Here is a 22924-nt window from a genome sequence, read left to right on the forward strand (position 1 = left end):
ATATTCAAAAGAACATTATCAAAATACGTACTACATATTTGTACAACAAATCAATGTTTATACTTTTTGGACTACAGGGTTAAACACATCATCCATGTACCTTAGAATCAAACTTCCCATGTGAATAATAGCTGACATTTATTGAACACTATATTCCTGGGCACTATTCTAAGCACTTTGCGGATGAACTAATTAAAACCCTGTCAGTAACCTATAACATACATGCCACTGTTTATCTATTTTATAGTCACACAAAAGTATAGAGGTTACCAATTGTATGATTGAAAAATGTAGTAGTGAATTTCATCTTACAGAATGCCATCTCTGCCAACCAAGGTGTAACTAAAAATCTCTACCTCAGATAATAAAATCATTACTATGGATAAAGAATTGTCTCAAAAGCAAAAATGGGTGCTCTTAAAGCTTCCACTAAGAAGAACTGCTTCAAGGAGGCCACCATCTAAGAGTACAAATAAACAGAATTTTAACTCCATTGGTTATATACATCAAAATTAAAAGGCCAGTTTCTATTTTTCCAATGTAGAAATAATGGACATGACTGCACTTTACAAATATGTTTATATGATTGCATAAATATGGAGGGAAGACCGGAGTATAACATGAAAACTTGTTAAATAACAAGTGCAATTCCTTTTTTTTTTTTAATTTTTTAATGTTTTATTTATTTTTGACACAGAGAGAGACAGAGCATGAGAAGGGGAGGGGCAGAGAGAGAAGGAGACAGAATCTCAAACAGGCTCCAGGCTCTGAGCGTTCAGCACAGAGCCTGACACAGGGCTTGAACCCACGTACCGTGAGACATGACCTGAGCCGAAGCTGAATGCTTAACCGACTGAGTCACCCAGGTGCCCCCAAACATTCTCATTTTAGTTCTTAAGATCTAAAACAGTTATTACAGAAAGAGATCCTTGACCTTCAAACAAACATCTAAACAAACCATACTTATACTTATGATCAAATTTTAGTCACAAGTTCCAGCTGTGTCATTTCTCCACGGTGTTCTGTTTAGACAGAAATGAACCTGCCTTGTTCGTTTCAAACCAATCAAATAAAACCCAACACTAACTTCTGTAGTCTTTCTTATAAATATTGATAGAAGATTTTAACTATTTTTTATTAGTATACTGCTCACTGACTGCATTTTAGCATATTTCTTTCAACTAACTAGTTAGGTTAAAGTTATGCTGCATGGTACAAACTGAAAAAGCAATGGAATGCATATTCACCAAAAACAAAACCAAAACCAATTTGAGTTTTCATGTAATCAATGTTAAATGTAGTGTAAGGGGGCGCCTGGGTGGCTCAGTAGGTTAAGCCTCCGGCTTCGGCTCAGGTCAGATCTCACGTTCGTGGGTTCGAGCCCCGCATCAGGCTCTGTGCTGACAGCTAGCTCAGAGCCTGGAGCCTGCTTCCAGTTCTATGTCTCCTTCTCTCTCTGCCCCTTCCCCTCTCATGCTCTGTCTCTCTCTGTATCAAAAATAAATAAAACATTAAAAAAAATGTAGTGTAAGGACAGATCAATTCTGCAAAATCAGAGATGGTGATATAAGCATCTGGTTTCAGTCAATGAAGGTTAGAAAGGGGCTGAGCGATGAAGAAATGCTGAGAAAAATCAATCCTAATTATCTATTTACAAATTACAATTAACCTACCAATAGTACTTTGCAAAAAGGATATTTCAGCTTTGGTTTTGGGATAAGGGTAGTTATCTATTTTAATAATAATGGGATGACTTCAAGTGAGTGACAGGTCACCAGCAACCATCAGCAGCTGAAGTTTCCTTTCTGGTCATGGCTGTGCAGAAGCTGCCAGGGATATATTTGTTTAAAATATATTTTGGTAAAGGCATGGAGAGGAGTAAAGTTGTTCTGCTACTTATTTGTGTTTGTAGTTTCTATTTACATTGTGAAGATGGAAATTAGGAAGATGTAAGGGAAGACACTGTGAAGGGAAAACAAAATTCAGACAAATAAGAGAGTGGGGAAAGTCAATAGTGTGAGAGCAGAAGAGAAAGGACTAAGCTGGAGACTGGAAGGAAATTTAATGCTTGCAGGGATGGTGCATGGGCTGTCACATGAAGGAAACAACCATAGGAAAATAGATATAGGTTCAGTGAAATAGCCTCCATAGGACCAGAATTCAACAATTGGATGAACTGCCTTGAGAAGCAGTGCATTTCTACTGTGATAGTTTTCTAAGATTTTATTTTTTTATTTTTGAGAGAGAGAGAAAAAGAGAGAAAGCACGATTGGGGTAGGGGCAGAGAAAGAGGGAGACATAGAATCCAAAACAAGCTTAAGGCTCCGAGCTGTGAGCACAGAGCCCAGTGTGGGTCTCGAACCCACAAATCATGAAATCATGACCTGAGCCAAAGTCAGACGCTTAACCACCCAGGCGCCCCTACTGTGACAGTTTTCTAATGAAACCTTGATGTTTTGGAAGGAATTCTGAGTAATCAGCCACACTAGATGGTGGCTAAGAAACTCTCTTAACTATGTTATTCTAAAAGCATAAAGTCCATAATTTCTAGTTTCTTTTTCCTCTGTCAGTCCACACAGGCAGTTGATTCTAACTTTTTATCAACAGCTATTTCAGAATAAAGTTTTAGTATAAAACAGATACCCACAAGCCTGTTCAGGATACAAATCTGTTTTTAGTATTTGTAAAGAATTAATCTAGACACTTTACTACAGACCTCCTACTATCAGTTGTTCCTGTTTTCTTTCTTTCAACATGCTATTGCCCAAACATTTTTGAGGAGGCAGCCATTAGACGAGTCCAAAATGCAGAGATAAAGAATAGTCACGAGGCACTGGAGTTTTCCCTACTGGCCAGGGCTGTGCAGAAGTAGTCAAGAGCAGGGATACCCAAATAAAAAAGAATACCACTTCTTGGTTGATTTCAATTCTTTTGTTATCAAGATCATCGAAATCCTGAAAACACGTTGTAAGAAAACGTCCTACTATTTCAAAATAGCTTCAACTTACTGAGTGTATACTATGTTCAGACACTGTGCTTACTACTTTAGAAGTCTGACACTTGACTCAACATCAGAACACAGAATCACAGAATATTAAAGTGGCAAAGTACGTCAGAGATTTAGTTCAACTCTAATTTGACAGATTGTAAGCCTAAAACCAAGAAGGTTAAGTGATTCCCCAAGGTTTCAGTTAGCGGGTGGTAGTCAGAACTTTAAACTCACAATCAGCATTAATGTCAACCTCCTAAGTCATTGCTATTTCTCCCAATTGCTAAAGCTGGATGAGACACAGAGCAGAAATTTTAAGTGCTAATATGATAGAAGGGAGTGTACTTTCCCCAAACTCATTAAAAAGGTAAAAATCAGGTCAGCAGACAACCATAAACACCTGTCAGGTAAGGAGACTGCAAGCGGCGGTCTAATGGGCATGTTAAAAAATATAGCCCTGGGGTGCCTGGGTGGCTCAGTCCGTTAAATGTCTTTTTTTTTTTTTAATGTTTTTAATTTATTTTTGAGAGAGACAGCGTGAGCAGGGGAGGGTCAGAAGGAGAGGGAGATACAGAATCTGAAGCAGGCTCCAGGTTCTGAGCTAGCTGTCAGCACAGAGCCCGACATAGGGCTCGAACTCACAAACCATGAGATCCTGACCTGAGCCAAAGTCGGACGCTTAACCAACTGAGCCACCCAGGCGCCCTGACTCTTGATCTCAACTCAGGTCTTTTTTTTTTTTTTAATTAAAAAAGAAGTTTATTTATTTTTGATAGAGAGCACGAGGAGGGGAGACGCAGAGGAAAAGCAAGACAGAATCTGAAGTAGGCTTCAGGTTCTGAGCTGTCAGCACAGAGCCCGATGTGGAGCTCAAACTCACGAACCATGAGATCATGACCTGAGGTGAAGTTGGATGCCCAACCGACTGGACCACCCAGACGCCCCTCTCAGCTCAGGTCTTGATCTCAGGGTCATGAGTTCAAGACACACGTTTGGCTCCACACTGCGGTGAAACCTACTTAAAACATATATGTATACATATACATAAGTATATATATACTTTTTATAAAGTATACAACTTTAGGAAAACTTTACAAATAAAGTGACATTTCAATATAAAAAAGATGGCAGAAATAATCTACATTTCTTAGCGTGGACAAGGATGGCTCTGCCACTTTAGCTCTGTGATCTTAGACAGGTTTCTTATTTTCTTTCAGCCTCAGTTCTTTGAAATGGAGATAAACCTTTTAAGAGTGTTTTGAGAACCAAGTGTAAAACATTTTGTGGTGCATACTGCCTGGCATGCAATAAGTACTCATGCTGTCATTATTACAACAGAGCTGCTCATCACTTCCCAATTTATCTATAGGAACATTTGCAATGTTAAAACAACAACAACAACAACCTTGCACATCCTGTAAATAAGACTTATTTTTACAAACTAAAACAAGGTTTGAACAAAATAAATATTAATGGAGTTTGCATCTCCCATGCTAGAGAACAAACCAAGACTGTCTTTCTGTTTTGCTGTGGGAGACCACTTGCTGATCTAGTACCTTTACCCTTCAGCTTCGCGTTCTCAGTCTGAGCTCATATTCCCACTTCACACTCATCTACTGCTTTTTACTAGAAGACACATCAGGAAGGCCTAGTATAGACAGATTTTTATGTTAATTTGTCCTTACACAAAAAAGAGTGTTGGTACAGTTAAAGTGATTTGAACACTGAAGTCTGTGGGAATTTAAAATAGTGGCTGAGATTTTTTTTCTTGGACCACACAGAATCGAAGGCTCCAAAAACATACAAAACAAATATAAAAACCACATAAAGCCTTTTTCCTGTTTGTATTTCCAAATAGTTTCCACCTAAAATTCTCCTGTGATTTGCCGAATTGTATTAAAACTGCCTATAGTAAAATAAGCAATAATTATTTACTCATTCTCTGACATTAAAGACAAGAATTTATTTGCTAACACTTCATAAACTAACCAGATGAAAGTATTTTCTACATAACGACAAAGAAAATCTTTCAGCACCCTGTCACCATGCAGCCGAATTAAGAACCAACAGTTTTAGAAAGTTTTAAGGCCAATCAAGTTGAAGGCAGTCTCTAGACACAGGGAGTATACATGAACTGCTACCAAACAGGTAACAGAGGCATCTTTCCAGTTTATTTATGATCAGAGCACTCATTCTGTCCTTTATTAATCTCAATCTTCTTTCACAAAAATCCCAAAGTAAGGCATTTGAATTCCAGCCATACAGATGTGTGACCTGAAGAGAACGGCCATCAGTAACACATCAACGTTTTAAAATCATGGAAGGATTCTCAGATAACAAGGCACTTGGCTCCTTTTATGTGGCAACAGATAGCAACAAGAGGCATTTCATAGAAGAAATGTTAAAAAAGAAAAAATAATCACAGACATCTAACTTTTTTATTAAACAGAAGAGTACACAGATCATAAATATGTAACTTGATAAATTTCCCACTAAGAGAACACACCCATGTAACTAGCACCCAGATCAAGAAATACAGTATTACCCAAACTTGGGAAGTTCCTCTTGTGCTCCCCTCAATTCCCTAGTCACTACTCAGTCAAGGTAACTGCTCCAAACAGAACCCAGCAAAGTTTAAAGCCCTTTACTGTTGTTAAAAACCAAACAACCAACACCAGAATATAAATAGCTTGGCAAAAGATCTCTGACTTTCACAGTCTAAAGATAGGATATGCCTGCCTTTACTGCCACTCCAGATACACTGTGGACCAAAGTGAAGAAGTGAGCCCTTAAATGTCAGATACTGAGCTAGGCAGCAACCTGGGAGGTAGGACATTAGTCCTGTTTTACAGATGAGACTCAAAAGGATAAGTAACTTTTTTTAATGTCAGAAGGCAACAAATAGTGGAGCCAGGATTCAAAATCAGAGCAATCTATTACAAACCTCATGCTCATTCTACTACATCAAAGGCTCTCAAATTATATTCTGCAAGCTACTAGGTTCCATGAAAACACCCTGGGACTACAGAAGGAAATCAGAATAATCCCTACCCATGTTTCATCCAGAACAATACCTCTTTTATTTATTATTTGGGGTTCTCTATAAAATTTCAAATGAAGGAAGGATTTCACATTTTTAGAAATAGCCCATATGCCAGAGGAATATAGATAGCAAGTTCTAGAATCTTCTAGTTTTATCATTTTGTGTTAACACTAAAACAAAACAAAACAAAACAAAACAAAAAACAACCCTCATTTCCTTTCTAAAGAGGTAATAGGTACACATGACACAAAAATTCAAAAGGTATAGAAGATAAACAGTGAAAAGTAACCACCCTCCCACATGGCCCCCAGTTTTCAGTTCGTTTCCTACATATTCTACTAAAGAGACTATGTATATTCAAGCAAATGTGCATATGTATTCTTTTTTAATAATATCCAAGGCGTAAAGATGTTATGTACCTCTTGCATACCATTTTATTGTACACAAAAGATTTAACAGTTTTTGGACAAGGTTACTAACAAACAATGTTTCCTCATTTTACTATAGTTTTTCACTTGCCAAATTAGTAGTAATCTGCTATGACCTCTGAAAGGTAAAGAAAATGTCATACTACTGGGGCACCTGGGTGGCTCAGTCGGTTAAGGATCTGACTTTAGCTCAGGTCATGATCTCATAGTTCATGAGTTGGAGCCCCGTGTTTGGATCTGTGCTGACAGCTCAGAGCCTGGACAGTACTTTGGCTTCTGTGTCTCCTTCTCTCTCTGCCCCTCCCCTCCTGCCCCTCCTCTCAAAAATAAATAAACATTAAAAAATTAAAAAAAAGAAAAGAAAATATCACATTACTAAAAGATCTTTTTCCAGAAAACCAAAAAAGAACATACTAAGTCCTACCATTAACGATGGATTGAAAAGTTTCTAGCGGCACCTGGGTGGCTCATTTGGTTAAGTGTCCAACTCTTGAATTCAGCTGAGGTCATGATCTCATAGTTTATCGGTTTAAGCCCCATGCTGGGCTAAGCACAGAGCCTGCTTGGGATTCTCTCTCCCTCTCTTTCTACCCCTTCCCTTGCTCATGTGTGCTCTCTCTCAAAAATAAACTAAAAAAAAAAAAACTTTCTAAATTTTATAGACAGTAGAACAGAAACATGCTCAAGGAGTTTTATAACTGACCACAGGTTAAAAGACACTGACACAAATTGAAATCCTTAGTAATCTTAACCTTAGACATATATTAAATGTTTATAAGCACCACCATTACAAATTTAGCACTGAAGGGCTAGAGGCCTCAGAGGTTATCCAAACAGGGGTGGGACATCCCTAAGCTTCTGTACTACCAGGACCTCAAGCTTCCAAGGACCATTTACTGGGTTACTGCCACCCACGAGTTACCACTGCCTCTTGGCCCTCGCCTCTCGTCAGGCATCAGGACCACCCACTGGAACTATTATTATTCTTTTTTTTTTTTTTTTTTGCCTCCGCTTTTTCTTTTCCAGGCAAAATGTTTGTAACCCCTCCTGGCAGGTTTTATTTTTCAACTTAATCATCTTTATGGGTGATGTGAAAATTAATTTCCCAGTGCTAGGCTGTATTTGTAGAGACCTTCTAGTTAGGAAACTGGTTTAAGTCTTTGCTCCTCCTTCCAATAACCAACTACTTGGAAGAGAGCAAGTCAATTTTTCTCAGAGTCTCAGTTTCAACTGTAAGAAGAATGTTAGAGTTGGCATAATGTCCCCTATGGATGTTCAGATTACAAGGGAGGGGATAATTTTCCCTAGTATTCTCCTTTTAGGAAAAAGAAGGTAAACTGGAAGAAAATACGCTGATATTCAGATTCTGTTAAGGATTTCTCTCTTTTTCTTTTTTTAAAGGGAAGCAAAATATACACGTACAAAGTACCAAAAGACACACATACCCAAAATTTCCCTAAGTGACAGCCAGTGCTGCAAGCTCTGGAGTCCAAGTCCAGTCCAGTTTTGTAGATGAAAGTTCTCTACAAGAACTCATGGCTTACATTTTTGCCATAAGGGACTACCGGGTCTTAAATCATTGATGACAATCTAACCATTTTCTCCATGCTCCAGGTCATAATGTAGGAAAGTGCCCTGATATACTTTAGAGAGCTAAAAGGATGTTCTTCGCCAGATCATTCAATTAACTGGAACCAGCACAGCGGTCCAGCTTTTAGTGCTAAAGAAGTACTTTAGAGCTATTATTTACTATAGGCATACATAAGCCAACTACCATACTAAGTGCTTTTACAAGCATTTTCCCATTTAATTCTCACAACGATTTCTTTCTATGAGAAAACAAGCTTAAGAAAGATTGGCAAGCAATGGAACAGGAATCTCAAATAGGCCAGATTATGAAGTCCATGCTCTCAAATCACTACATAAAACTGACTTAAAAAACAATCTATCTGAGCAACAAATTATTTAACATCTTTATCAACAGACTATGATTTTGTTCATACACAAATATAAACACACACATTTAATTCACAAACCAGAATGTTTCTCTTCAAGTAGCATTAGTTTTTATTTATTTTTTAAGTAGGCTCTATGTACAGTGTGAAACCCAAGGTGGGACTTGAACCCACACCCTGAGATCAAGGTTCGAGCAGAGATCAAGAGTCAGATGCTTAAACTGATTGAGCCACCCAAGCACCCCTTTAAGTAGCATTATTTATAAGAATAATCAAACTAGCATTTAAGAAAAGACAACCCTTAGTATCAACTAATCTAGGATTTTATTTAAAGTAAAATATATACAAAAACTTTCTAAATAATTGTTCCATTAATATTAAATAGTTATTCTTCGCTTATGGTTTTTTAAAAGTTCATTTAGAGAGTGAGCACACAAGTAGGGAAGGGGCAGAGAGCAAGAGAGAGAGAGAGATCCTGAGCAGGCTACCCACTGTCAGAGCAGAGTCTGATGTGGGGATCAAACTCATGAATGTGAGATCGAAACCCAAGTTGAAGTCAAATGCTTAACTGAATGAGCCACATAGGCACCTCTCAAATAATTATTCTTCATATATAATGTAGCTGAACAGCACTTTTTAAAAAAATGTTTATTTTTGAGAGAAAGAGACAGAATGTGAGCGGGAGAGGGGCAGAGAGAAAGGGAGACACAGAATCCAAAGCAGGCTCCAGGTTTGGAGCTGTCAGCACAGAGCCTGACGTGGGGCTCAAATTCATGAACTGCGTCATCATGACCTAAGCCGAAGTCAGACGCTTAAGTGACTGAGCCACCCAGGTGCCCCCAAAGAGCACTCTGTAAAAATATATTTTTTATGTTTATTTATTCATTGAGAGAGAGAGCAAGCGAGCAAGAGCGAGCATGCACAAGCAGGGGAGGGGCACAGAGAAGGAGAGACAGAATCTCAAGCAGGGTCCCCACCGTCAGAGCAGAGCCTGATGTGGGGCTCAAACTCACAAACTGTGAGATCATGACCTGAGCCAAGATTAAGAGTCAGATGCTTAATTGATTGCACCACCCAGGTGCCCACAGCTGAAGAGCTCTTTTTATAAAACAATTCTTACATTCATTTAAAGACATGTTGGCTTGTTCCAGAAAGACTGACCAATCAAGTTCTCAGACATGACAAGATGTTTTACTGCTTTTATGCCTTTGCATACACTGCTTTCTGCCCAGAATGCTTTCCCTAGCTTGTTCAGTGCGCAAACTCCCACTCTTCCTTCAAACCCCTGCAAGGGTACCCCCTGTGAATTCCCCACACAGAGGCAGAGCTAAGCACTCATTCCTCTACAGTGCCAGTCTTCCCTTTCTGAACCTCCATTATGAATGGTGCTGCTCAAGTAGCCTCCAATTATGTGTTTATATATCTATTTTCCCTCAAGACTGACAAGTGCTTAAGGATAGAAACCATGCATTTTCATCTATATATTTTCCCCAGTCCCTAATGCAGAATCCTGCACAACGTAGTTGGGGTTCATTACTTAAAACTTACCTAATATAAACCAAGAAATTACAAAGTTAAAATCTTTCCAGAGATTATTAACATGTATTATTCTATTTCAACTAACCTCTAGGCTATCCTGTAACTCTAATTTTCAGACAAGCAGGATAGGAACTGTTTTCTGAAGATTGCTATTTGACAACTAAACACAATGTACAAAAAAACCACTGCAGTGGGTAATTTGATGGTTAAAACATCAGGGGCCCCATCTCATTGGGAATCTACAATACAGCAGAAGACAGACATTTTTAATTGTTTTAACATACTGTTCAGTAAGAACAGTAACAGAAATAAGTGCTCTGGATACTACAAAGTGGAAGGGCTAATTACAATTAAGACTCGAGAAAAGACCGACAGGTAACATTTAAGCTGGGTCTTAATGAATGAGTAGAAAAATACTACTAGTCACAGAACAAACAGTATGAACAAAAAGATTCAGAAGTATAAGATAAATGCATATTCTATGTTTAAAATCTTCTTACTACTATAGATACAAGCACTCTGAAAGAAAATAGCATGGGAAGTCTGATGACAGGAATTGAAAAGCTTCAAAAACCCCAAACACATTGCCTAATTTCCCTCCTGTTTCTTCTGGCTAGAGTACCATTTTCTTAGGGATATCGTCAGTTGTTATCAGTCTATCAGACCAATTCACTCACCGACAAATGGAAATATCAATCATTAAAAGATAATTTTATCTTATACACTGACCCCTAAGTTGGCTTGAATTTTTTCATTTATTCTAAAAAATACAGATATAAACATAAGATATAACATCAATAGCAGCAGCTGACACCTAGTCAGTGCCACATACTCAAAAAGTGCTTTCACAGATAGGTATTTGCTTATTTAATCCTTATTAATCACACAGAGCCCAATGTGGGGCTCCATGTCACAAACCGTGAGATCATGACCTGAGCCAAGATCAAGAGTCAGATGCTTAACAGACTGAGCCACCCAGGTGCCCTGTTATCAGCCTTATTTTCTCAGTGAGGAAACTCAGCCACTGAAAGATGAAATAAGTTGTTCAAGGTGACAAAGTAAGTGGCAAAGCCAGATTCAGACCTTGAAGTCTGGCTCTAATGTCTGGGCTCTTAACTACTCTCTCTCTGCATGAACACATACACATTGTTTGTATTAACACATTGCTAATTGAAATAATAGTGCACATATAATTTTGTGCCAGGAAACCCCACAACTTTTCTGTATATAACACTGACTAAAACATTTTTAATGTGTTAAAATACATAAAACATAAAAATTACCATCTTAATCATTTTTAAGTGCACAGTTCCATAGTGCTAAGTATTATCTTTATGTTGTTATGCAACCAATCTATTGAACTCTTTTTAATGCCTGGAAATTATTCTATTTAGCTCATGTAATATAGTTATATTTTAATTCTATTTCTTTTGATTATCAAAGATGAATGTGTGCTAACTTCTTCCTATTTCTTTTTGCATGAAATGTTCATGTCAGTAATTAAGCTTATAAACTTGAAGCAGAGGATGCTAACATTTGACAATATTCTTTTTCAAACACATTTCTCATCTTGATTATTTTTGTTAAGAGTATATTTTTTAAAGAAATTGGATTTTTAAACAATATATAGATACTTTAAATAGTAATCTCATAATTAAAGTCTGCTAAAAGCAGGGTACAATTTTAGATAGGAAAAAAGTCAATGTCAATTAAAAGTCATATCCAATTTAAATAATGCTCAAGACTAAGCCTCAGTCTTCAGTTGAAGACTGAAGTGACAGGAGTAAAAGAGACACAAAAAGTGATTACTATAAAAACTGAGGTAATGAGTATTTTTGAGGGGAGGGGCATGGTCATAATTAGGTGCACATATGGAGGGGTGCTGCTGGGGTAGCTGTCAACGTTTGATTTTTTTTATCTGGATGGTAGTTATAGGCTGTTTAGCCTTATAATAGTTAAGCTACACAATTCTTTTGTGTAGATTTCTATATCCATACCACAAAAAAGTTAAAAGAGTCTACTTAATTCCATTCTTTGAGTAGTTTAAAAACATTAAATTTTCCTCTAGTAAGAATACACAAATGGCTGAAAATTACACTGTTATGAAATCAAGACATTCATAAAACAATGTGAAGTAGTAGTATTCCCAGAGTTTAAATGCTTAAAAATATGTATTCTAGGATTAACATAAGCTGATTTTTCCAAATAATCTGACAAATAATTGAGACAAAAAAGAGGTAAGATGTTTGGATCAATTAATTTATAAAGAATATATACACAATAGATGATTTTTATGAGGACCAATGAATGATTAATTCATGTACAACCTTAAAATGAAGACCAAGTTTCTTTATAGCAATTACATTTAATAAACACAGAGACACAGTACAACTTTTGAAAAATGAAAAGACAAAATTAAGCTGTATTTACAAACATTATGCACAAACATGACACAGAGAGCCTGAGAGTTTGGGGGAGAGTACTAACCAGTTACTGCCAGCAGCTGGGAAACTCTCACCTCCATTTCCTCTCGATGAGACCGGTCTCTGTCTTCAAATTCACGGGTCCTTCTCCGGGCCTCTTCAAAGGCCTGTTGTGCTAATGCATCCTCCTGCTGTCAGAATACACGAAAGGGATATTTCAATTTTGATCTTTAATAAAAATTAAAAAAAAATTTTTTTAATGTTTTATTTATTTTTGATACAGAGAGAGACAGAGCATGAGAGGGGGAGGGGCAGAGAGAGGAGACACAGAACCGGAAGCAGGCTCCAGGCTTTGAGCTAGCTGTCAGCACAGAGCCTGACGCGGGGCTCGAACCCACGAGTGTGAGATCTGACCTGAGCCGAAGTCGGATGTTTAACCGACTGAGCCACCCAGGCGCCCGATCTTTAATAAAAATTTAAATTTTTTGGAGGAAATGAACAGCAGACTAGGTCTTCAAATATCAAAACCATTTTTAAAAGCTAACACTGGAGCTACTTTTATTTATTTATTTATTTTTTTATACTAGTTTATTGTCAAATTAGTTTCCATATAACACCCAGTGCTTCTCCCCACAAGTGCCCCCCACCATGACCATCCCCCCTCCCCCTCCCCCTTCAGTCCATGGTTCGTCTCCAGTATTCAGTAGTCTCCCTTGATCTGTGTCCCTCACTCTTCCCCGCTTCAGTTTATTCATGTTTTATATCACACTTTGGAAAGAGTAAATGTGTTCAACCATATTCTAACAACTGAAAATGCTCTTTCCTTTCTTTATCTCACCCTATTCAACAAAATAAATCCTGTACAAGTCAATATTTAAACCACAAAAGTTCAAGAAAAAAATTTGGTATATACTTCTATAATTTGGTATTAAGACAGGCCAGGCCCTCGAATTAGGACACTAAAGCCAGAAATAGAAAAGAGAATATTAACAGAATTGATGATAAAAATGTTTGAAACTGCTGAACAAAAGAAACTAAATAAAAGTCCAAGGGATGTTCCCAAGAAAAATATGTGTAACATATAACAAATCTATCTGAATTTTACCAATTAATAAAGATCTGCACATGAACAAAAAACCCAGATACCTTAAACTCACTGTGTCTAAAGGGGCAGCTGATTTAAACTTTCTCCTTTACTCTTCTTTAGTCTCCATTCATGGCATTGCTCATTCATTTCTGACAGAAACCTGAGACACCTTTGACTCTTTGGCTCTGGGAGCCAAAGGGAGACTAATCACCATGAAGTCCTAGCCATCTGACCTCCTTAAATATTTTTGGAATCTTTAGTCTCCTTTTATTTCCTATTATTTTCCCACTTTGGGCTTCTAAGATCTCTTACTAAAATTACTACAAAGGTCTCCTAAACAATCTCTTCCTGCTTCCCTTCTGTCATCTCCACTCCACCACAGAGCCATAAGAATCTTCCTTAGGCACAATCTGACCACAATACCCCCACAACTTAAAAAAAGCTCTCTCATGGTACACAGCATTGGATGCTCAACTTTTGCAATCCCTCACTTCTCAATACCAGGATTTCTGATCATACACTTGAAGAAACTAAAAGATAAAAATATCAAAAAAGGTCATCAATATTCACCTTCCTAGATTCATTGCAGCGAGGGGTGGCCAGTAATTCAGTTCAAACCAATGAGGTAGAAGCATAAGTCACCTAGTGGGGGTTCTAAGAAAGTCCTTTAAGAGGTAATTCACTTTTTCTCCTTCCTATGAACTAATGTAATGCCCAGAGATACAACAGCCATCCTGCAAACACAATAGTAGGGGATGCAGTCACTCACTGGGCATACAGCAGGAGGATGTAAAGACCCAGGGCCCCTGTAAGATAAGTAAGTGCTACACCAGACCTGGACTATACCTACACTGCTTGTATCTTGCTCTCTGTGAAAAATCTTTTATTTGTCACTATTAGTATGGCTGTTTAATACTTACAATTTTCACTGACACGATGTCTATAACAAACAAAATTGAAAGATGTAATCAAATTTCCATTCCTATGATGCATTTCCTAGCTTTATGACCTGGAGGAAGGCATTTCATTTCTCTAAGCTTCTGCAAACTCACATGTAAAATGGGCACAGTAATAATACTTCATAAGTTTACTGTGAAGATTAAATAAGGTAACATATAAAATATGCTTAAGCATACTGACAATATTTAGTAAGTGTGGTTATCTTAGAAACATTTAGACATATCAAATTTACACATTTGACTAAATATCATTACACGTTTCTACTATATTCTCAGAATGTACCGTATAAGCTAGAGGTACCTGCAAAAGAATGCTGTTTCCAACTCCCAAGGGTTTTCTATTATTTTAGTTAACGATCAATTGGGACACATCTACTGAAAACAGGATACTCATTCTACCTTTTGCATTCATTCACGTTTTCATTTATTTCACAAGTCTGAGTTTTTAATGTATCCAAGTCACTGTGTTAAGGTATCATGAATACAATATAAGAAACAAAGAGTGCTTTTCCTCACAGTTTCTGGTCTAATGGGGCAAGTGGATGATGAACAAATAATTACAAAAATCAATATATAAAGGTCAACTGTGATTAAGTACAGTAGAGGAATATCACATGATGAAAAGAGAGCACACTACAGGAGATGTGATCTAATTCCCTAACGAAGTTATCAGCCACTAATGTATATTCTAGCAATGGTCACAGATTTTTATTTCATTAAAAGAAAAAAAAAGTATTATTACTAATAGTTGTAGTAAAATAAGCCAAGAGGGATTTGGTAGCCCTCTGCTTTCTAATTCCAGCTTCTGTTTTGGTCCTTTCTAGCCAAGTGTGAAATGTATGTGCAGAGACCAGAGTTGGTACTTTAATTCGAAAGACAACTGGCAATTATCAATCAGCATGGTCATTTTTTTAATTATTATTTTTTAAGCATTTTTATTTTGAGAGAGAGAGAGAGAGAGAGTGTGCACAGGGGAGAGGCAGAGAGAGAGGGAGACACAGAATCCCAAGCAGACTCCAGGCTCTGAGCTAGCTGTCAGCACAGAGCCCGATGTGGGGCTCAAACCCATGGACTGTGAGATCATGACCTGAGCCTAAGTGGGATACTTAACCGACTGAGCCACCCAGGTGCCCCATTAGCACAGTTTTAATCCTTTCCTGTTGCAACCTTAACTAACACCTGCCCCCTTCAAGGGCAGCAAAAAGGCCAACTCCTGATAAAACTGCATACTCACCCATAAAATACGGTCAAAATAGCCAGGGACACCTAACTCTATCCAATCTCAGATGGTAGTAGGAGCAGCTTTCAACACTTTGGTCCCCACCAGCTCCTTGATATACTCGTTCGTTACTCTGTGGTCTTTTCTTTTCTTAACATTTTTATTTATTATTGAGACAGAGAGAAACAGAGCATGAGTGGGGAAGGGGCGGAAAGAGAGGGAGACACAGAATCCAGAGCAGCTCAAGGCTCTATCAGCACAGAGCCCAATGTGGGGCTCGAACCCATAAACCGTGAGATCATGTCCTGAGCTGAAGTCAGATGCTCAACTGACTGAGCCACCCAGGTGTCCCCATGTTACTCCGTGGTCTTAACCATGATCTGCCTAAAGTAGCCAGATGGAGTCATCTTAAAAGGTGGGTGTATGTGAAACCCATGTGGCAAATAAAGGCTTTGTAGTTCTGTCACAGAGAAGACACAGAATATTCTGACCATTCTTGCTGCAGTGATTTTTGTCTTTGATGTACTGCCTAAAGGTACAACGGTATTTATTTTATGGTTTGGTAATACCTTTCTGCAGTTATGAATTTAAAAACTGGAAGTGCATGTTTAATAAAAAGTTAAGACTCAAATTCATTACAAGAAAGTTGATGATGAAGATGTAATTTGCACAAAATGTCATTTACTATTTATTCTTTGTGGGGACCAGAATGGTATCACTGATCACATGAAAGCCAACTGCTGAAGAAGCTTTGATATATACTTCAAGGGTGACAATTTAACAGATGCAGCTGCAAACGGTACATATACCATCACTCTGCAAATAACTTCACTTAAATCAAGTGATTTAATTCACTGACAAATGACAAATGATTCAATTCACATTATCATGCATATGCAAAAAGCAAATCTGTTCATATGCTGATATCATTAACAAAAACTTTGCAAACAGCTAAAGGACATCAGTTTTACATCAGTGTCATCAGGTAAGTCAAATAGAAAATCTGTTAATTCAAATAATGGTTCAATCTTTTTAATCTGATCAAAGAACCAAAATTAATTAAACTTCTGAAAGGGTATTACACTGAAAGTGAAACATCCAAAGTAAAAAGTACAACAGTGAAGATAAAATTATTGGCTCTTATATTGATAATACAAATACAAATGCTGCTGGAGCACACTGTATAAAAAATAACATTCTCAGTGAATTTCTGAAAACTGAAATAGAAATTTATCAGGAACTTGTGGCACATGTAATTCATAACTGTATCCAAAGAAGATAGTCTGCCAATCACTTAGAAGTCATAGTTGCATAAATCAGAAATATATTTATCTACAAAATAACTGAACTATAAAATGTGACAAAGCTGATGCTGAATATAAAAAATCCATCAAGACAGTACCCCCTGCTTTGAGCCTTTGAAGAACTACTCTAAATCAAAATAGTTCCTGCAATGGCACTGACCTTTTTAAGGCAAATGAGTCCTCATAGTTATGCTTTGCTCAAAATTAGTTGGAAATCTCTGATTAAAGTATCCAACAGAGAAGTGCCAAAAATTTGACATTTTTGTCCGGGCACGTGCATGCACATGCACACGCATGCGTGCGTGCAGGGGAGGAGCAGAGAGAGAGAGGAGAGAGAGAATCCCAAGCAGGCTTTGTGCTGTGGGTGTGAAGTCCAATGCAGGGCTCGATCCTTCGAACACAGAGACCATGACCTGAGCCAAAACCAAGAATTGGATGCTTCACTAAGCCATCCCCATGCCCCTCCAAAATCTGATTTTTAAGCTTTTAAGGAGTTATAATTATTGAAAACCAAATGCATAAAGAAGACATTGAATTCTATCCCTACAAATTATAGAAAATAAATTGAAAGATGAAAATACAATCAGCAAACATGACTTGTTTCTATAATTATACTCAGTTATATTAAATTGTGGGGAATTATTAATTTGTGGGGAATTTTCAAGTGTGGCTACTGCACACTTGAAATAAACACCGAATTTCAAGAATTTGTTGCAAAGAAAAAAAATGTGGAACATCTCAATAAACATTTTATATTAATTTTATTTTAAAGTATGATATTTTGAATATACCAGGTTAAACAAAATACAATATAAAAATAAAATACAATTGCTTCTTTTCATCTTTTTTAATGTGGCTTCTAGAAAAACTTAAATTACATTATGCGGTTCACATCTGAATTATACCAGGCAGCACTGTCCTAAATTATAGCTCGATGAATTTCTACAAATTGAACTCTCCATGTAACTAGGATCCATAGGAAGAGAGAGAGCAGAGCCAGCACCCTGGAAGTCTCCTTCTGCCCCATCCGATAACCAGCCTCCTCTCTCAAGGACAGACCACTTTCCATATTTCTAACAGCACATATTATCAGTTTTGCCCATTTCTGTACTTTCTCATGAATGGATTCATACAACATGTGCTTTTTGGGTACACTCAATATATTTGTGAAATCCACCCAGACTGGTGTGCTAGCTGTATATTTTCATAATCACTCTATTTGTGTGAATATGCAATTTATCCATTCTACTGTTAATGGGTATTTGGGCAGTTTGCAGTTTCCGTATATTACTAATAATGCTGCTACAAATGCCCAGTGCATATATTTTGATAAATATATGTATTTATCCCTATTGCATATCAAGAAACAATAGAATTGCTGAGTCACAGGTATATGTAATTTGCAGTTTTAGTAGTATGTATTGCCAGTTTTCCAAATGTTGTGTCAATTTTATATAACCAACATAGCAACTGTTGTTTCATATCCTTGCCAATGTTTGTCAAAAGTACTCTGAATGAAGATAATACCTGTAAAAATATTTCAGCTGAAATACTCAGCAAACTTTAATTAAAATGGAATTGTGACTATATTCTTTATCTCTTAGCTTACCAGGTGCCAAGTACCTCAGCATCTGTTAGAGAATACTGTCCTATCCCCTTGAGTAGAATTAAATTTTTCTCAATTTAAAACAAGAGAGAGAGGGGGAGAGAGAGAGAGACTACTGTCCTCATACAGCAGAGAGAGAGAAGAAAATACTGTCCTCATTCAGCAGAGAGAGAGAGAGAGAGAGAGAGAGAGAGAGAGAGAGAACACTGTCCTCATACAGCAGAGAGAGAGAGAATAAGCAAGCTCTCTTGTGTATCTCATATCAGGACACTAATCTACTATTATATCAGGGCCCCTCTCATGACCTCATGTAATTTTAATTACCCTCATTAAGATCTTATCTCTAAATACAGTCACATTGGAGTCACATGAATTTTAGAGGACCAGAAACATTCAGTCCACAACAGATGTAAGCAGTGGGGTTAGGATTCACACAATTATATGACAATGCAGCTCCTAATCCTAAATTCTACATATCACACAGATGATTTTGGGATAAGGGAAGGTTATATAAAAGTGCTTACTTACTGTACACTGAATGTTTGGAATCCCCTGCTTTAAAATTTTTATATTATGTGAGACCAATTATTAAATCAGTTTGCTATCACAACAGACAGTACTTACTTTGTAATGATAAATCTCAATTTATACACCTGAAAACTTGGAAAATTCTAAGTATGGAAAATGCTGTGGGTTAAACTTAGAATTTTTATCTATAGTTTTACTAGAATATTTCAGTTGTAGAAGTCAACTAAATCTGAAATTTTACCTCATATAAATTCAATCTGCTGTATCACTTCTTATAGAAACTGCCCTGTAAATTATTGATTATTTACTATTTCTCTGGAAGAGTTGGTGACTCCTTATCCCTGTGGAAATCAAAGTAGCAGAGATCCTTCTTAAGAATTTTAATTTTCAGGGCATCTGGGTGGCTCAGTCAGTTGAGCGTGACTTTGGCTTAGGTCATGATCTCAGGTTTCACGAGTTGGAGCCCTGCATTGGGCTCTGTGCTGATGGTTCAAACTGTGTCTCCCTCTCTGCCCCTCCCCTGCTTGCACTCTGTCTCTCTCTCAAACATAAATAAACATTAAAAATATTTTTAAATTAATTTTGGGGGGTGCCTGGGTGGCTCAGTTGGCTAAGTGTTCAACTCTTGATTTTGGCCCAGGTCATGATCTCAAGCATGGGTTCATGAGTTTGAGCCCCACATCAGATTCTCTCTCTCTTTGTGCCCCTCCCCCACTTGCATTCTCTCTCTCTCAAAACAAATTAAAGTTTAAAAAATTCTTGATTTTTAAAGTAATCTCTACACCTAATGTGGACTGAACATATGACCCCAAGATCAAGAGTCGCATGCTCTACTGATTGAACCAGCTAGGGCACCCCAAGGATTTTAACTTTGAATCTTAATGTTTTACTAAGATGGTTTTGGTTTTTTTCTCTCTTGATATGAAAAATTCTCACATTTCCACATATGGAGAGCACAGAAACAGACAACAGAGAGAAACAACAACAACAAAAGAGTTCTTTTTGATTCTTGTCATTATTTTAACTGTATTATTATAAAGTTACTAAAACCCTACTAATAAAGGGGTACTTGGGTGGCTCAGCTGGTTAAGCGTATGACTCTTGATTTTGGCTCAGGTCATAATCTCACAGTTTTGAGATCAAGTCCTGTGTCTGTGCTGGATGTAGAATCTGCTTAAGAATCTCTCTCTCCCCCTGTCCCCCAGTAGCGATCATGCCTTCTTGCTCAAAAAAAAAAAAAGAGAATATACAAACAGTTGAAAGAAATCAACACCTGCTAATAAATGGACATTTTTACATGTTCTTTTAGCATTTTGAATGTCACTGTCATCCCACTACCTTCAGGTTTCCATAATTTCAAATAAATCAGTTGTTAACCTTATTGTGGCTCCCTTGCATGTGATGAGTCCTTTTTATTGCTGCTTTTGAGACAGTTTTTCAAAATTTGACTGTGATGCATCTGGGTGTGGGTTTCTTTGCATTTATATAATTTGAAGTTCATTGAATTTCTTGGATATGGAGATGACTATTTTCAATCAATTTGCAAGTTTTCATCTGTTATTATTTCTTAAAATAAACTTTCTGCCCTTTCTCTTTTTTTCTGGAACTTTCACTACATGTATACATTGGTACACATGCTGGTGTCCCATATTCTCGGAGACTGTTTTTGTTGTTTTTCTTTCTGTTCTTCAGACTGGATAATTTCTATTAATCTATATTCAAATTCACTGTATCTTTCTTTTATCAACTTGAATCTGTTGTTGAGTGATCTCTATTGATGTGCTCTGTCTGATGACTCACTGTTATAATTTTCCTTTAATTCTTTAAAGGAAGAATCTTCCTTTAGTTCTTTGAACACACTGATAAAAAACTGCTTTTAAAAGCCTTTGTCACTGAGAACCAATATTTGGGATCCCTCAAAGATGGTGTCTATTGGTTGCTTTTCCCCCTGAGTATCAGTAATACTTCCATGTCTATTTGCATGTCTCTTTAATTTTTTGTTAAAAATTGGTCATTTTAGACACTATTTGATAGCAACTCTGAATTCTGACCCCTGCCTCCATGTTGTTGCTGTTTTTATCTGTTTAGTGACTTACCTGGACAGATTCTGTAGTTTGTTTCCCCAGGAACAATGACTGCCAATGACTGCAGGCTTAGCTTAAACACCTTGAAGCAGCAGGCTTCGTTCTTTTGCCACCAGATCTGTGTGCAGCTTGAGGGGTACTTTCAAAGTGCAGGGAGTTCATCACTCTACCCTGTGTAGATTAGTAGCTTGCAAGGGCCCTCTTGTTCTCTCCTGAGCCAGTGCAGCTTTATATATGCATAGTCTTCTGGGCCATGCGAAGTAAGTGTGATTTTAATAGGGCCCACCTATTAGCAACCTCTTTCCCTAGATCTCTCTGGTAAATTTCTGGCTAGTTGGTCATTTTGTTGCTTCCCACGTCATTAGCCTTTCCAGAACATTTGCCACAGAGACCTCTATTGTTTCTGATGTATTTTCTGGGTATGGAATTTTTCAAGTACTGCTCTAAATAAATAAACTCAGCCCCCTCTGAGAGGACAACAGAGCTAGCTGCCAGTCCTCGTGGCTTGTTCCGCCCGCCCGCCTAACCTGAGGGACCACAGAGCTGAGGGAGCCACTGACACAAGCTATCACTCTTCTTACTGAAATTCAGTAGCTTTTCTGAACAAATACTTCTCAATGCATATCCTTTGGTTAATTTCCAGAGACCTTAAGTGTTGTTGTTTTTAACAATTTGTCCAGTTTAAGCACTGCTTTTTGGGGAAAGGATTTGCCAAACTCCTTACCAAGCTATTCCAGAAGTGCTGCTCCATTCCAGAAATGCTACATTTTATTTTGAGCCGTTTTTCCCTCTCTAATGTTCGAAAGATCAAGAACAAATATTAAACAGAACCATTTACTGGACATCGAAAGGCCCCACTGAGCAGAAAGGAATAATCCAATGAAATTTTGAACCACTGAAGGAAGAACTTTACCCAAAACCAGGACCGAAATGAGTTTCCACATCTTAAGGATGCCTCAACATCACTTGAACATGAGACTTTTTCTACTGACTCTTAAAGATGGGGTAAAATAGATGCCCAGTTGAAGGCAAGATTAGGGGCACAGAAAGGGACCATGCTCAGTACAGCCTGAAGTCACCCTACCTGGGCTCGCTCTTCATCAAACTCCAGGCAGCCCATACCATCCAGCCTCTGGAGATCAATCCAGCCTTTCCAGATAACACAGACTCCATTCAGAATCATGGGAGCCTTCAGATACACCTAAGACACAGAAAAGATAGATGAAAACCGGTGATAAGCCATCACACACATGAAAAATGAAGAATAAGCTTTAAGGAAACTGGTGGTTTTCTTGGGGGGGGGAAAAAGATGAATATAATTATAAAACTAAGAATTGTAAACCATAGCCTCTGACCAAATTCTAGAAGTTAATCTGGTGTACTAGGATTTTATTCCTAGTCACAATTCTCTCAAACTGTTTTTAAAAGAAAGTTATACAAATTTTATAAAAACTGTGGTAAAATGATACTTGAGGTAGGCATAGCTGCTGTTACAGCTGAAGCTAGGACAACAGGCACATTTCATTTTTGAACCTTGGGTAAAAAGATATAAAGATGGAAAACAGCTAAAATTCACCAGCCCCTAAAGAAAGTACACACAGTTTCCCTCTATTTGGATCCCAGAGTCAGGCTCTTCATACTTTCCTTCAATTTTATAAGCTATCTCATTGCTTCTCATGAAGTAATGCAGCTTTTTTCCTTTTCGAACTTCAATTAGCCAGTTAGTCTGCTTTTAACCAAAGAAACTTACCTGATACCTT

At 37.5% G+C, this 22924-nt stretch overlaps 1 protein-coding gene across 2 annotated transcripts in view; it reads right to left on the reverse strand.

The window, feature by feature from the left end:
• The window catches only part of CBFB (core-binding factor subunit beta), a 55537-nt gene that overhangs the window by 1687 nt on the left and 30926 nt on the right, over positions 1-22924 (reverse strand). Inside the window, exons 4-5 of one of the 2 annotated variants that reach the window (XM_029925139.1) lie at positions 22249-22365; positions 12473-12568 (exon numbers count right to left, since the gene is read on the reverse strand). In XM_029925139.1, coding sequence (XP_029780999.1) covers positions 12473-12568; positions 22249-22365 — 213 coding nt within the window. Of the gene's footprint in view, positions 1-12441; positions 12569-22248; positions 22366-22924 lie in introns of both variants that reach the window. The other variant, XM_029925140.1, reaches the window with a different exon arrangement.

This window comes from Suricata suricatta, chromosome 16 (genome assembly GCF_006229205.1).
Source record: "Suricata suricatta isolate VVHF042 chromosome 16, meerkat_22Aug2017_6uvM2_HiC, whole genome shotgun sequence".
Taxonomy (NCBI): domain Eukaryota; kingdom Metazoa; phylum Chordata; class Mammalia; order Carnivora; family Herpestidae; genus Suricata; species Suricata suricatta.